The following is a 15794-nucleotide window of genomic DNA, read 5'->3' on the forward strand; positions in this document are numbered from 1 at the left end:
CAGGCTCTGCCCTTCTGTCCTTACAGTCTCCTGAGACAGGTACCAGCGTGGTGGCATACCAGCTATTCCAGAGGCGGAGGCAAGAGGAGTTCAGGACCAGCCTAGGCAACGAAGTGACACCTCCATCGTCAACCACCCCTCAAAGAGGTCCGTTTTCATTACCCAGAAGCTTGGCTTCCCACTGGGGGGCTTTTAGATTATGTGGAGAAAATGTTTAAGGTCTGTTGGGGTTAATATCCCAGCCTCCACAAATCAGGTGGATACAGACACACACATACACGAACATTCTATCTTCACTTTTTATGAATAGAAGTTTGTAAAGATGCCATGTATGTTTTCTGTGTATAGGACTAGCCTGTTATACAAGGCTGAGTGCACAGTGGCTGTTAGGTAGGTCTGAGCAATGAATGAATGAATGAATGAATGAATATCTAAGTGTGATGATTATAGCAGACTGTGTTCCTTGTGCTCAAGCCAGGATGCCATGACTCCCAAATCCCCATCAAGGAATACTGATTACCCTCCACAAAAACCCATAGCCCATTTTCTTTTTCTTTTTCTTTTTTGAGACAGAGTCTCCCTCTGTCACCCAGGCTGGAGTGCAGTGGCACAATCTTGGCTTACTGCAACCTCCATCTCCCAGGTTCAAGTGATTCTTCCATCTCAGCCTCCCTAGTAGCTGGGATTACAGGCATGTGCCACCACGCCTGGCTAATTTTTGTATTTTTAGTAGAGATGGGGTTTCACCATGTTGGCCAGGCTGGTCTGGAACTCTTGACCTCAAGTGATCCACCTGCCTCGTCCTCCCAAAGTGCTGGGATTACAGGTGTAAGCCACTGTACCCAGCATTTTCTTAGGCTTCTGCCTCCAGAGTTCATCCCAAAGCCACAGATTGCCTTTCCATCCAAACCCCAGTTTCTTGGTTCCCCCAGCTCACCACCAAGCTGGGCTGCCCTTGTAACGAGAGTAGGTTAGAGAAAAGAGACCAGACCTATGAGAGAAGGCAGGGTGGAGCAGGACTTAGTGCAGGTCTGTTTTCTCTCATGGCCTTGGCCTCCAGCCCTGCCTGGACAGCCCAGCTTCCGGGCTGAGTTCAGGGGCAGTCTCAAGACCCAACTCCCTAAAGCCCCTCCCTGGGCCTCCTTCCATTGCCAGTCTGTGTTTAGGACTGCCCAGACAGGTGTCCAACCCACAGAAGGGTGGCAGGGAAGTGCAGGAGTGGGCAGGACACCTTACAAGTCCTCACCAACATTTACCTCCCTTGCAGTCAGGCTAAATGCATGTGAAGGCAGCCTCAGAGGAATGGAAGCCATAGGCCAGCCTTTCGCCTGATGCTGTGTGTTGAAGCAGGGCCTGTGCAGGCAGGCAGCCTCACTTTTGGAGGCCCTACTGTCGTAGCAACCATACTAAAATGTACCCACATCCGTCATCGAACATAATAATTATTGCTAATGACATAGTATGACCTTGGGTAATTATGTCATTACTCATTTGCTAATTTCCGCCTTTGCAGCATCTATATTTTAGAGGCAGTGCTTCTTTTTCAGGTTTTAGGCGTCTTTTGGGGCCCTGGAAATGCTCAAAGGCATAGCGCCTGCAAGGGAGGCCGAGAGGTGTGATTTCAGTGGGGGTTCAAGCTCCAGGGGTTTTTGACATCAGCAAGCCGACTGCCCCCTACCCGCTCTCTTATGGTTTCCCTAGGACACGGCCAAGCTGCCAGTGGCAAGTGTTGGAGATGGGGGCCTCCCAGAGTCTAGGAACCTCTAGGAACCTAGGATGGCCTGAATCTACGGAGGCTCCAGGATCTGACTCCCTGGAGAGCATGGGTTCCCCCAAGTCCAGAGAAGAGCTCCTTGGATCTATGTGGTTGGCAGGGGGCTGACACGTATGACTGTCCCTGTACATGTGAGAAACATTTAGTTCAGGCATGTGCTGGCACTGTGCCCCCCGGAGATGTGCCCATGTGACTCCTGCAGGGTCATCTTTGATGTCAGGGTGGTATCTGGTACATTCCTGTGGCTGCGCAGAGCCCACAGGGCCTCTCTGTAGACGCCAGCCGCTTGCTCCCTTGGCCTCTAGCCTCATTAATAGGAACTCTGCTTGCTTCTCTCCCCCAAAATAGGACCCCAGCTGGGAGAGAGTTCTGGAATGGACTCGGTGTGCCCCCTCTCTCTGACCAGTTTTCAAACTCTGGAGTAGAGAACAGGAGACTCCAGGGACTGGCCCTCCTTCCTGTGAAAAGCTTGACATTAGGAGTAGGAGGAGGTGTGGGAGGGAGGGAAGAAAGAAGCTGAAGAAGCCTGGCCAGACCAGCCAGGGCTCTGGGGCCCAGCTTATGTGGCTGGGCAGGAAACCCACCTGGCTGGCCCCCGTGAGGTTTTAGGGCCAGAGGATGGAGCAGGCTGAGGAGGCGTCTGTCTTGGGAGTTGAAGAGGGCTGAGGCTGGTCCTGTGTCTGTGCTGGATGGAGCTGTGGGGTCAAGGCTCCCTCCTTCCCTGCCCAATTGTGGCCACTCTGCCTGCTTTCCTCCCAGGGGACAGCCTAGAGTGGTGGGAACATTTTTCTGCCCATTGGATGAAGCCGTGTGTGTGTGTGTGTGTGTGTGTGTTCATCCCCATCAGCAGTGCTGTAACGCCCAGCTTCCTACCTGCCCATAAAAATGCCAGACCCAGCCAGGCGCAGTGGCTCATCCCTGTAATCCCAGCACTTGGAGAGGCTGAGGCGAGTGGATTGCTTGAGTTTAGAAGTTCAAGACTAGCCTGGGTAACATAGTGAGATCCCCGTCTCTAGAAAAACTTTTTTTTCTTTGAGACAGAGTCTTGCCCTGTCACCCAGGATGGAGTATACTGTCACCATCTCGGCTCACTGCAACCTCTGCCTCCCAGGTTCAAGTAATTATCCTGACTCAGCCTCCAGAGTAGCTGGGATTACAGGTGTACGCCACCATGCCCAGCTAATTTTTATGTTTTTAGTAGAGATAGGATTGTACCACGTTGGCCAGCCTAGTCTCAAACTCCTGGCCTCAAGTGATCCACCGGCCCCAGCCTCCCAAAGTGCTGGGATTACAGGTGTGAGTCACCGTGCCCGGCCACATTTCCTTTTTTTTTTTTTAATTAGCTGGTCATGATGGCTTATGCCTATAGTCCCAGCTTCTGGGGAGGCCAAGGTGAGAGTATTGCCTGAGCTCAAGAGGTGGAGGCTGCAGTGATTTGTGATGACGCCACTGTAGTCTAGCCTGGGTAGTAGAGCAAGATCTGTCTCTCTTTAAAAAAAAAAAACAAAAAAACACCAAACTCCTGCACTATCTGTGTAAAAGTGCCTGCCCTCCTCTCCCCAGAGAAACCCACCACAAGGCACCCTCTGGAGAACAGAACCAGCAAGCTCAGTGGAGGCCCCTCTCTGGATAATCTAGGTCTAGAGTAAACTTCTTCAGACTTCTCCAGGTTGTTAAGGCCAAAAGCTACAATGCTGAGTATCTGGGGTCTCTAATCACACGGCAATCTGCCTAAGGTCTTTCTAAGAGCTGGAAATACAGCAAGAAGGGGGCCCCTTGAGGAGAAGGATGAAAAGGCCTTTGCCTGCTGCCTGCATCTGCGAGTGGGTCAGAGAGTGGAGCATCAGGACCATGTTCTCTGCAGCAAGAAAATATCTCATTTCAAGGCTGTCAGGGCTGGAGTTGGTGCCGGGCTAGGCAAGCCGGAAGCGTGGGCTACAGCTGCCCCCACCTCAGCTCAGCTCGTGCCTCCCAGCACACACAGAGGCTGCCTCAGAAAGAGGGGTGGGGTGGAGGGAAGAGAAAGAAAGAGAGAGAGAGACAGAGGCCGACCGTCCAGGCTTGCGTGAAGTCTGGGCTCAGGGCCGCTGGGGAGGAATGGGAGCTGGACTCAGAGATAAGCTATTTTGGGCCGGAGACTCGTCCTTGCCCTCCTCTGGGGCTGGTCCCTGATCTGTCGCTCTGCTCCCGCCTGCACACGGACACAAGTGTCCTTGGCCCTCGGCTGGTCTGAACTGAGATGTGTTGGCAGAGAATAGAGCAGCAGAATACATGCCAGAATCCTAAGACTTTCTACCAAATCAAAAGGAAAATGTCTCATTAATCACTTTATATTGATTACATATTGAAGTGATAACCTTTTGGATACATTGAGGTAGATTTTATAATATATGTATGTATATATGTATATATACATATATGTGTGTGTATAACACACACACACACACACATATAGTTTTAGAAACAGGGTCTCGCTCTGTCACCCAGGCTGGAGTGCAGTGGTGCAATACAGCCCACTGCAGCCTCAAACTCCTGGACTCGAGGGATCCTCTTGCCTTATCCTCCCAAGTAGCTATGACAACAGGCCACCACCTCTGGCTACTTGTTTTTTTATTTTTTGTAGAGACAGGGTCTTGCTATGTTGCCCAGACTGGTCTTGAGCTCTTGGCCTCAAGCAATCCTCCCACCTCAGCCTTCCAAAGCACTGGGATTACAGGCATGAGCCACTGCACCAGGCCTAAATAAAATATATTCTCAAAATGAACTTTTAAGCTTTTTTTTTTTTGAAACTGAGTTTCTGCTCTTGTCGCCCAGGCTGGAGCGCTGTGGCGCTTTCTCAGCTCACTGCAACCTCCACCACTCGGGTTCAAGCAATTCTCCTGGCTCAGCCTCCCAAGTAGCTGGAATTACAGGTGCCCGCCACCACACCCAGCTAATTTTTTTGTATTATTAGTGCAGACAGGGTTTCACCATGTTGGTCAGGCTTGTCTCGAACTCCTGACCTCAGGTGATCAGCCCACCTTGGCTTCCCAAAGGGCTGGGATTTACAGGCGTGAGCCACCACGCCTGGCCCAACTTTTAAACTTTTAAAATGGGGCTACTAGAAAATTTAAAATGGGCTGGGCATGGTGGCTCACACCTATAATCCCAGCACTTTGGGAGGCCAGGTCGATCACCTGAAGTCAGGAGTTCGAGACCAGCCTGGTCAACATGGTGAAACCCAGTCTCTACTAAAAATACAAAAATTACCTGAGTATGGTGACAAGTGCCTGTAATCCCAGCTACTCATGAGGCTGAGACAGGAGAATCACTTGAACCCAGGAGGCAGACGTTGCAGTGAGCCGAGATTGTGCTGTTGCACTCCAGTCCGGACTCTGTTTCAAAAACGAAAGGAAAAAGAGAACATTTAAAATGACAGGCACTTGTAATGGTGTTTTGTTTTGTTTTGTTTTTTGAGACTGGGTCTCACTCTGTAAGCCCAGGCTGGAGTGCGATGGTGCCATCATAGCTCACTGCAGCCTCCAACTCCTGGACTCAAGTGATACGATCCTCTTGCCTCCGGCTCCTGAGTAGCTGGGACTACAGGCACCATGCCACCATGCTAATTTTCTATTTTTATTTATTTATTTATTTTGTAGAGTTGGAGTTTTACCATGTTGCCCAGGCTGGTCTTGTACTCCTGGCCTCAAGCGATCTGCCCACCTCGGCCTCCCCAAAGAGCTGGGGTTACAGATGAGAGCCACCACACCCAGCCCCTTCTCCAACATTTAATGCAAACTCTGGAGTATAAGAGGGGCATGAACTGGGGGTAGAGTGAGGCAGGCTTTGATTTTAAAGTCAGAGCCTGTCACCTGCCACGTATGATGGCTCATGCCTATAGTCCCAGCTACTGAGGAGGCAGAGGCGGGAGGATCCCTTAAGCCCAGGAGTGAGGCTGCAGTGAGCTCTAACTGTGCCATTGCACTACTCTAGCCTGGGTGACAGAGCAAGACCCCATCTCTAAAAGAGTTGTTTTTAATTTTTTTTTTTTTTGAGACGGAGTTTCGCTCTCATTACCCAGGCTGGAGTGCAATGGCGCGATCTCGGCTCACTGCAACCTCCGCCACCTGGGTTCGGGCAATTCTCCTGCCTCAGCCTCCTGAGTAGCTGGGATTACAGGCACGCACCACCGTGCCCAGCTAATTTTTTGTATTTTTAGTAGAGACTGGGTTTCACCATGTTGACCAGGATGGTCTCAATCTCTTGATCCACCCACCTCGGCCTCCCAAAGTGCTGGGGATTACAGGCTTGAGCCACCGCGCCCGGCCTAATTTTTTTTTTTAAAGAAGCCGTCACCATTCAGAGGCTACCCCAGACCCACCAGGGCCTGATAATACCTTTAGAGGCCTCTGCAGGCCTTAAGAATAGCCAAGATTATGATTTACTACCACCCCATGTATGAAGTGAAATAAAACTACCCTAACCCATAAAATGAGAATAAAAGAGTTCATAGAGGCCGGGCATGGTGGCTCATGCCTGTAATCCCAGCAGGCTGAGATGGGAGGATCCTGAGGTCGGGAGTTTTGAGACCAGCCTGACCAACATGAGAAATCCCATCTCTACTAAAAATACAAAATTAGCCAGGCATGGTGGTACATGCCTGTAATCCCAGCTACTCAGGTGGCAGGAGAATCACTTGAACCTAGAAGGCAGAGGTTGCGGTGAGCTAAGGTTGAGCCATTGTGTTCCAGGCTGGGCAACGAGAGTGAAACTCCATCTCAAAAAAAGGAAAAAAAAAGAGTTCATAGAAGGTCTAATAGCCCATATAAGACTACTGTGATGTACTCTGTGTGTGGGTAAGCATACTGGAAACCCAGCCAACCTACCAGCCTAACCATCACTTCCCACTGGGAAATGTCACCATTGGCGGGACCATCAGGCAGGGACTGAGTGGGTGGGAGGGATCTATCTGGAGTGGGAAGAAGGAAGGAAGGAGATGAGGTCTCCACCCCTCCCATGGCCCTAGAAAGCCCCCTTCCACGCTTTTCCATGCTTCCCTCCATCCTGGCCACCATATTCTCCACCAGCCAGTGGAAAATGGAGCAGCTGGAATGTCAGCCGTTGGGGTCTCCCCACTGCCCGGGTCTGTTCGCCCACCACCTCCAGGAAGCTCTTCGGCTCATCTCTTTGCCAACTCCTCGTGGGCCTTGTTCCTTCCCACTTCCCCCTCCCTTCCAGTCCAGCCTGAAGGGCCACCCACTCAAGAAAAGGCCCAGGGCCTGCACCTCTGGCCTTCCAGGTCATTTCTCTACTCTTGAGACCAAAGAAGGGAGACCCTTTGCCTCAGCCCAGGCCTGGCAAGAGTTTGGGCTGAGAAGCTCATTAAAGCTTTCTAATAAGCAATTAACTGGGGGATGAGCCCTTTGGCTGGCCTGGGTCTCCCTCCTCCCAGCAGGGAGCTTGGCAGAGAAAGGCTGAGTAGGTGGGCGGAGATGAGACACTCAGTGTCTCTCAGGCGCTTGGGGCCCCTTTCCTCCTCCCCTAAATATAAATGAATACATAAACAGAACCCGAGGGCGCAGAGCCTGAGGCTGAGGCCTGGCTTCCCCTATACTGGGGGCTCCATCGGCTTTCTGCCAAGGCTGCAGAAGGCTTGGGAGGCCAGGGTGCAGCCACTGTGCGCTCAGGCCCTCTGAGATGGGGGCCTGCGAGGTTCTTGGCTCACAGTTGAGTGTGCTCGGTCCTGAGGAGGGGCAGCTCCCGCCTGCTCCAGACCCCCTGGGCATCCTGGCCCCATTCAAGCCAATCTCCCCAGCACTGTCCTTGGGAGACGAGGCAAAGGGCTTGAGCAAGGATGGCACTGTGGAGGGCAGGAGGGGCACCGGGTCAGCCCTGTGGTTCCAGAGTGGAAAGGGGGCATCACAGCGTTGCCCCCCACCTGCTCAGACCCCCTCCCACATGCACACAGAGCCCCACGTCAGAGTCAGGCTGGGGGAGACTCAGGGCACGAGGGTCTTCCTGCCGGAGTAGAGGGTGGGGCTGCTGCCTCGCACAGCTCCAGGGGGCGCCGTCGACACAGATGCAACCTGGCCCAACCAGTGGTGAAAGCGGATGCCTGGCAGGTAACAGCACTTTCTCCTGTCTCTGTCCCTTCAGGCTCTTGAGCAACAACAAGATCACGGTGCTCCGCAACGGCTCCTTCTTGGGACTGTCGCTGCTGGAGAAGCTGTAAGTGTTGGGGACGGTGTGGCGGAGGTGGGGGTTGGTGGAGATGGCAAGAGGTCACCCCGGGGAGGAGGAGGAATGCTGGTCGCTGAGTGACTCCAGAACCTTCTGGCTGAGCAGGGCCTGGAGTTAGACCCACTGGGACCCTGCCCAGTTCTTGACTCACAAGGAGAGGCCAGAGGCGCTGGTGTGGAAGTGAGAGACCAGCTCCTCCGCCAGCCACAGGGAGAGAAGCGGGGAAGCCTGGCCGGGCCAGGCGGGGAGGGAGCTCTGAGAAGCTCATTAACGCTCTTTAATGAGCAATTAGCTGTGAGGGCCTCCCCCTCAGCTGGCTGCCCCTCCCAGCTGGGGGCCCAGCGTTAAAGGGCTGAGGGCGGCTTAAAGCGACTGACTGTGGCCCCTTTCCTCCTTCCCTACAAACAAATCAACAAACAAAGCCCCAAGGGGGCTGAGGGTGGGGAAGGCTGATAGTTTCCAAGCCTCTCCCCTACTCCAGCCCACCCCACCCTGGTTCAGAGCTGCCTGGGCAGCAGCAGCCATCAGGCGGGCCTTGGGCCTGTGGCTGCCAGGGCCCCGCTAGCCGGCTAGAACCTCCTTCCCAGAACCGGGGCCCCTGTGTCTGGTGGGGCCAGCTTGGGAAAAGGGTTATCGAGGAGGAGCTGGTGGCCGTGAGTTGTTAGGGAAATGGGGGGATGCAGAAGCCCTGCCCTCTCCTCGCAGGGAGAGTGTTGACAGGGCTGGTGGAGAGGTAGGGTAAGGCCTGGGTGGGAGGCCTCACTCGGCCATTTGGACCAGTCATGAAGCTGCCAAACGTGAAGTGAAACCCCCTCTCTCTAAACCCCCTGCTCTGTCGCTACACTCCAGGGTCTCAGCCTGGACCACAGCTCCAGGGCCTTGCCCCTCCACAGAGGAGGCCTTGTCCCCCAATCTCTCCTAGAGCCTGACTTTTGGTTTCTCTCTGCTCCCGCCTCCCCCACCCCGCAGCTCCTCTCCCATCTTTGCTCCCATCCTTCTAGGCGTTCCCAGTTCCTCCAACAGGGAGGGTCCTTGGCCCCTCTAGCACCATTTTGCCCAAAAGCTTTGGGTCAGTGCAATGGGAGACAGACACAAAAGAATAAAATGTGACGGGGCTGGGTGTGGTGGTGGCTCACGCCTGTAATCCCAGCACTTTGCAAGGCTGAGGCAAGCAGATCACGAGGTCAAGAGATCGAGACCATCCTGGCCAACATGGTGAAACCCTGTCTCTACTAAAAACGTAAAATTTAGCTGGGCATTTTACATATAGGTGGCACATGCCTATAGTCCCAGCTACCTGGGAGGCTGAGGCAGGAGAATCTCTTGAACCCAGAAGGTGGAGGTTGTAGTGAGCCAAGATCACACCACTGCACTCCAGCCTGGTGACAGAGTGAGACTTTGTCTCAAAAAACAAAGAGAAAAGAAAAAGGTGTGGCGCCTGCTGGAAAAGAGCCCAGGCAATTGCTGTCCAGGGCAGGCCACAAGCAATGCCGTATGTATGAGGGTTAATAGACTGAAGCTGGGCACAGTGCAGTCCCGGGCAGGCCAAAAACAATGCCACGTATATGAGAATTAAGTAGACTGGAAGCTGGGCACAGTGGCTCTGTGAATCCCAGCACTTTGGGAGGCCAAGGCTGAAGGGATCGCTTGAGCCCAGGAGTTCAAGGCTGCAGTGAGTTATGACTGTGCCCCTGCACTCCAGCCTGGGTAACAGAGTAAGACCCTATCTGTTAAAAACACACACACATAGGCTGGGCACGGTGGCTTGCACCTGCAATCCCAGCACTTTGGGAGGCCAAGGCAGGTGGATCACTTGAGGTCGTTCAAGATCATCCTGACCAACACGGTGAAATGCCCTCTCTACTAAAAATACAAAAATTGGCCGGGCGCGGTGGCTCAAGCCTGTAATCTCAGCACTTTGAGAGGCCGAGGCGGGTGGATCACGAGGTCAAAACATCGAGACCATCCTGGTCAACATGGTGAAACCCCATCTCTACTAAAAATACAAAAAATTAGCTGGGCATGGTGGCGCGTGCCTGTAATCCCAGCTACTCGGGAGGCTGAGGCAGGAGAATTGCCTGAACCCAGGAGGCGGAGGTTGCGGTGAGCCAAGATTGCGCCATTGCACTCCAGCCCGGGTAACAAGAGTGAAACTCCGTCTCAAAAAAAAAATACAAAAATTAGCTGGGTATGGTAGCATGTGCCTGTAGTCCCAGCTACTCAGAAGGCTGAGGCATCAGAAGCCAAGGTTGCAGTGATCTGAGATCACACCACTGCACTCCAGCCTGGGTGACAGAACCAGACTCCGTTTTAAAACACACACACACACACACACACACACACACAGAGAGAGAGAGAGAGAGAGATTGGGGCTCCTGTCAGGTTCAAAGGAGATTTCAGCTAAGTCCAAAGGAGTGTTCACAGTTAATAGACACAGTATGGATGTGATGTGGTGTGGAGATCTCTCACCATGACAGCAGTCTCGTGAGGGAGCCTCTGTGACACCCATTTCACAGTGGAAGGGGAAGCCGCTGGCCCCAAACCCCCGAGGCTGGGAGGAAAGAGTGATGACCTGGCTGGGTTCCTGGGAGTGGGAAGGCACAAATCCCATATTTGGGCAGAAAGACAGAGCAGGCTGTCTACAAATCTGGGACAAGCTGGGGAGAGCAGGGGGACCTGAGATGGTGACAGTGACATTTGCACACAGCTCCATGACCAGGTCCCCTGACCATCTGCTCCATGGCTCACAGACAGAGTGGTCCTGATGCAGAGAAAGGGCTGCCACCAAGCCACTTTCTGAAACTCCCCTTGGTGCCAGGCATGGTCACTCACACTGGTAATTCTAAAGCTTTCAGAGGCAGGCAGATTGCTTGAGCTCAGGAGCTCAGGACCTGTCTGGGCAATATAGGGAGACCTTGTCTCTAGAAAAAAAACTTAATTAGCCAGTCATGGTGGTATGCATCTGTAGTTCCACCTACTCGGGAGGCTGAGGTGGGAATCGCTTGAGCTAGGGAGGTTAAGGCTGCAGTGAGCCATAATTGTGCCACTGCTCTCCAGCCTGGGTGAAAGAGTGAGACCCTGTCTCTCTAAATAAATAGGCCGGTGCCATGGCTCAAGCCTGTAATCCCAGCACTTTGGGAGGCCAAGGTGGGCAGATCACCTGGGGTCAGGAGTTCAAGATCAGCCTGGTCAACACGGCGAAACCCTGTCTCTACTAAAAATACAAAAATTCACCGGGCATGGTGGTGCACGCCTGTAATCCCAGCTACTCAGGAGGCTGAGGCAGGTAGAATTGCTTGAACCCCAAGGCAGAGGTTGCAGTAAGCAGAGATGGCGCCCTTGCACTCCAGCCTAGGCAACAAAGTGAGACTCCATCTCAAAAATAATAATAATGATAATAATAATAATAATAAATAAACAGAAATAAAAGCCCCCTTGGGTGCCAACAAAGAAGGAAAGCAGGTAAGCATTCGGGAGCTCTGCATCCTCTGCTGAGTCCAGGCTTGGTCTTGGAGGGCTGAGTCACAGGAAACCAGATGTCCTTCCAGGGGTCTTTGGAGGAAGGCAAGCGAAGTGGCCTCTTCAGTCCCTGCCCTGCCCACTCCGGCTGGCACCTCCCGCAGTGGCTCTTCCTCCTCCTCCTTAGCACAAGCAAGCGGATGCTGCTCAGTGCCCCTGGTGGCCTCACTGACATCTCCCCTTCAGCCTTGCCCCTTTCTCCTCATCCTTCTGAGAGCACATTTTTCTGATGAAGATGAAAAGATGGCCTGTCCTTCTCCAGCACCAAGGAGCTGCATAGCATGTGCACCCTGAGCATGGCAGGCAATCAGAAGAATCAGGGCAGCAGCAGCTCTGGAGAGGTGGCATCTGGCTAGATGCCGAGTCGTGTGGTGTGGGAGCAGCACTAGAGTGGGAATTCCAAACGCTGAGTCCCAGCTCCTGCTCTGTGCTGGGCACCCCATCCATTCATTCTGCAGGTGCTCACTGAACCCTTCTATGTGCCAGGCTCTGTTCTAGTCATTGGGAGTGAGCACAGGAGACCAGGTGCCTGCCCTCCTGGCCTTTACCTCTACTGATAGAACCCAGAAAATAGCAAATAGATGTGTGGTGTGTCTGGAGGCCTAAGTGCAGCAGAGAAAAACAAGGCAGAGTAAGGAGGAGAGAAAGCAAGAGGGCCAGGGGTGCTGTTTTATGAATGAGGTCAGGAAGGCCTTGCTGAGGACATGTCTGGATGAGTCAGGAAGGACGGAGAGAGCAGGCACTCACTGCCAAGGCCCTTGGGTGCAGGGAATGCCTGGTGAGTTTGGGAAACAGAAGGGCAGTGTGAATAGGCAGAGCGAGCCAGGGGGAGGTGGTAGGAGACAGGTAGGGTGTGATGCCAGGCTGGGCACCAGGGTGGCCTTCGATTCCTCATTGTCAGAAGGCAGGGTTAGACGGGGTGGTTTGGGAGGCACATTATGGATCTAAAATTCTACGATGGTTGGATGCCTGTGGGACACCCACAGCACCCATAGGGAGATGATGATCACAGAATGCAGTGACGGGGCCAGGCTTTCCCGAGGAGGTGCCATACAGGCAAAAGAGTACACTGTGGCAGCAGGACAGGAATGGCACCTGTTCAGGGCTAGAGGAGCTCCGGGTCTCCAGTGTGGTCACCTGATCGCTGCTGTATTTATATATATGAAGACTTTTTTTTCCTTTTTTCTGTTTTGTGACAGAGTCTTGCTCTGTTGCCCAGTCTGGAGTACAGTGGTGCAATCTCAGCTCACTGCAACCTCCACCTCCCAGGTTAAAGTGATTCTTCTGCATCAGCCTCCTGAGTAGCTGGGATTACAGGCATGTGCCACCACACTGGCTAATTTTTATATTTTCAGTAGAGATGGGGTTTCACCATGTTGGCCAGACTGGTCTCGAACTCGTAACCTCAAGCCTCAAGTGATGCGCCCACCTCGACCTCCCAAAGTGCTGGAATTACAAGCGTGAGTCACCGAGTCTGGCCACAAAGACATTTTTTAAGAAAGAATTCATTCACATGATTGTGGCAGCTGGCAGACCCCACATCTGTATGGCAGGCCAGTAGTCTGGGAAGTCAGACAGGAGAATGTGCTGCAGTCTTGGGGCAGAATTTCTTCTCTAGGAAACCTCAGTGTCTGCTTTTTTTCTTTCTTCTTCTTCTTCTTTTTTTTTTTTAATTGAGATGGAGTCTCACCCTGTCACCCAGGCTGGAATGCAGTGTCGTGATCTCAGCTCACTGCAACTTCACCTCCCAGGTTCAACCAATTCTTCTGCCTCAGTCTCCCGAGCAGCTGGGACTACAGGCTTGTGCCACCATGCCTGGCTTATTTTTGTATTTTTAGTAGAGACGTGGTTTTACCATATTGGCCAGGCTGCTCTCAAACTCCAGTCCTCGTGATTTGCCCACCTCGGCCTCCAAAAGTGCTGGGATTACAAGCGTGAGCCACTATGCCCAGCCTTCTGCTCTTAAGACCTTCGGCTGATTGGGTGAGGCCCACCCACAGACTGTAGGACCATCTCCTTCACATGAGGTCAGCTGATGGAAGATGTCAACCACATCTACAAAATACCTGCACAGCAACATCTAGATTCGTGTGTGATTAAACCACTGGGTACTATAGCCTTGGCCAAGTTGACACAAAACTAACCATCACAACCACTATTCCCCCCAGAAGGAGAGGACCCTTGGGTAATACAGATGCTGGGCCTCCCTCCTAGAGATTCTAATTCATCTGTCCCATGAGGCCTGGGAAATTTTTACACACTATGCAGGCAATTCTCATGCTCATCCAGGGTTAGGAGCCAGTGGGCAAGATGACCCCTAGACTGAGGGCCTATTCATCAGGAATGCAGGCTGGCATGTAGTTGGTGCTCAGGAAACACTGATCCCTCTGTTCTGCTGGGCTCAGATGTCTAGGCTTGGGCGGCTGAGGCCATGGCAACTTAACATCCCACAGTCTGAGCAGCACGTCCTGTGGGTGGGTTGGGCCCAGTCTGTTAACTGAAATGGAAGGTCCAGGCTGTTGCAGAACGTGCCTGCATGGCCTTCTTGGCTGAGAGCCCTTGGGCCTTTGGGAATGGGCTCTGCGTACGTGGGGTGGGGGCAGTCACCTTGCTGGCCAGGAGCTGGGCATAGATCTGCGTGGTGTCTGTTTTGCAATGCAGGGTTCTGAGGCTAGCATGGGCAGGGAGGGCAGGGAAGGGGCCACAGAGAGGATGCCCAGTGGGAATGTGTCACAGATGGCTGGGGATGGAGGTGGAGATGGGGGGACACACCTCTATCAGCCAGGTAGGACAGACAGGAGGACCTGAAACAGGGCCCCATAGAAACACCTCCTGGGCTGGCCAGGGATTGTAAAAAAGGCCCACCTGGCACCTCTGGGCCCTCTCTCCCACCACCCTTCGGCTCTGCCACGCCTGTTTCTTGCCCAAAAGAAAGATTTTTGGGGCAGAGAGGAGCTGGCGAAAGAGCACTGGACTCTATCTGGTGTGAAAAGCAGCCTAGGGTGGAATCACCTCTCCTTTTTTTTGAGACGGAGTCTTGCTCTGTCGCCCAGGCTGGAGTACAGTAGTATGATCTTGGCTTACTGCAGCCTCCATCTCCTGGGTTCAAGCTATTCTCCTGCCTCAGCCTCCTGAGTAGCTGGGATTACAGGCACCTGCCACCACGCCCGGCCTCATCCCTCCTTCCTTTCCCTTTTGGTGCCTCTCCCAGCCCCGGGTGACTCACCTGGAAAATGGGGCTATGAGGAGTTCTTACAGGAACAGAGGAGTTCCTTACATAGAGCGCCCGGGCAGCACAGGCTTACAGTGTGTGGAAGTTCTCTTCCCCTCTGAAGAGTTCCCCCTTGTGAGATGTTACCCTGGGGGCCTGTCATTTGCATAGATATGCCTAGAGTTCCCAGCTTTGGGCAAGCAATTGTGTATCTGTACTAAACGTGCTCCAAGTACAGCTGGTGATTCATTCCCAGGATCCCCCACCAAGCACAGGCAATGGGGAGCAGACCCCAGGATTTTTCTGGGGGGCTCAGAGGGTGTCAGTCACAGTAAGATACCTCTAGACCAGGGACGGAGCTAGCCCAGGGCAGACAGCCCCTAGGAGAGGCCAAGGGAGCGAGACTGTGCCAGCCAGCGTGTGGGTCTGTGTGGACGCCGGTCCCTGGAGTCTGTGCACAGCTAAAGGAAAGAGCCTGGGGAGGGGAGCCCGGTCAGCCCCGGGATGATTTGTCATTACTTAATGAGATTAATGAGCCCTGGGGGCTGGTATGCAGGGGTGCCGAGGCGCTCATTAGAAGCAGATGCTCATGGGAACGAAGGCAAGTGGGGGCCTGAGGGTGGAGTGCGGCTCGCCCCATGCCAGGTGGCTTCCATTAATCTGTGGGCGGGGCCGAGGGTGAGGCTGCTGGGCTCCATCCCTCCTCCCCTCTCCGTCCCCAACAGCAGGGGGGTGGGTAGAATGCCACAGAGAAGCTGCCCTGGACTCCGGCTCCACTGAGACCCAGGAGGTAAGGCTGTTGGGTTCAGGGACAGCCCTCTTGTTGGCTACGATGGCGCCTGTGCCTGGCATGGAGTACATGCTCAATAAATAAGCTGTGGATTGTTATCAGACAGGAGGGGCCTGAAGGGCGGGACTGGAACCTCTCCCTTCCTCCCCAAGACACTTCTATACCTGCAGGGGTGTCCTGGCCCACTTCTCAGCCAGCCCCCACTTTCTAGTGAACCCTGGAAGGCTTGTAGGCTCAGGGAAGGCCGCTTTGTGGGCTCTGAACCTATAATTTGGTTTTCA

At 53.4% G+C, this 15794-nt stretch overlaps 1 protein-coding gene across 1 annotated transcript in view; it reads left to right on the forward strand.

Annotated features, from left to right (window-relative positions):
- The window catches only part of ADGRA2 (adhesion G protein-coupled receptor A2), a 45485-nt gene that overhangs the window by 8468 nt on the left and 21223 nt on the right, over window positions 1–15794 (forward strand). Inside the window, exon 2 of the mRNA XM_002807488.6 lies at window positions 7910–7981. Within this exon, the coding sequence (XP_002807534.4) occupies window positions 7910–7981 (72 nt within the window). The remainder of the gene's footprint in view (window positions 1–7909; window positions 7982–15794) is intronic.

The sequence above is a fragment of the Callithrix jacchus genome, chromosome 13 (genome assembly GCF_049354715.1).
Source record: "Callithrix jacchus isolate 240 chromosome 13, calJac240_pri, whole genome shotgun sequence".
NCBI classification, from domain to species: domain Eukaryota; kingdom Metazoa; phylum Chordata; class Mammalia; order Primates; family Cebidae; genus Callithrix; species Callithrix jacchus.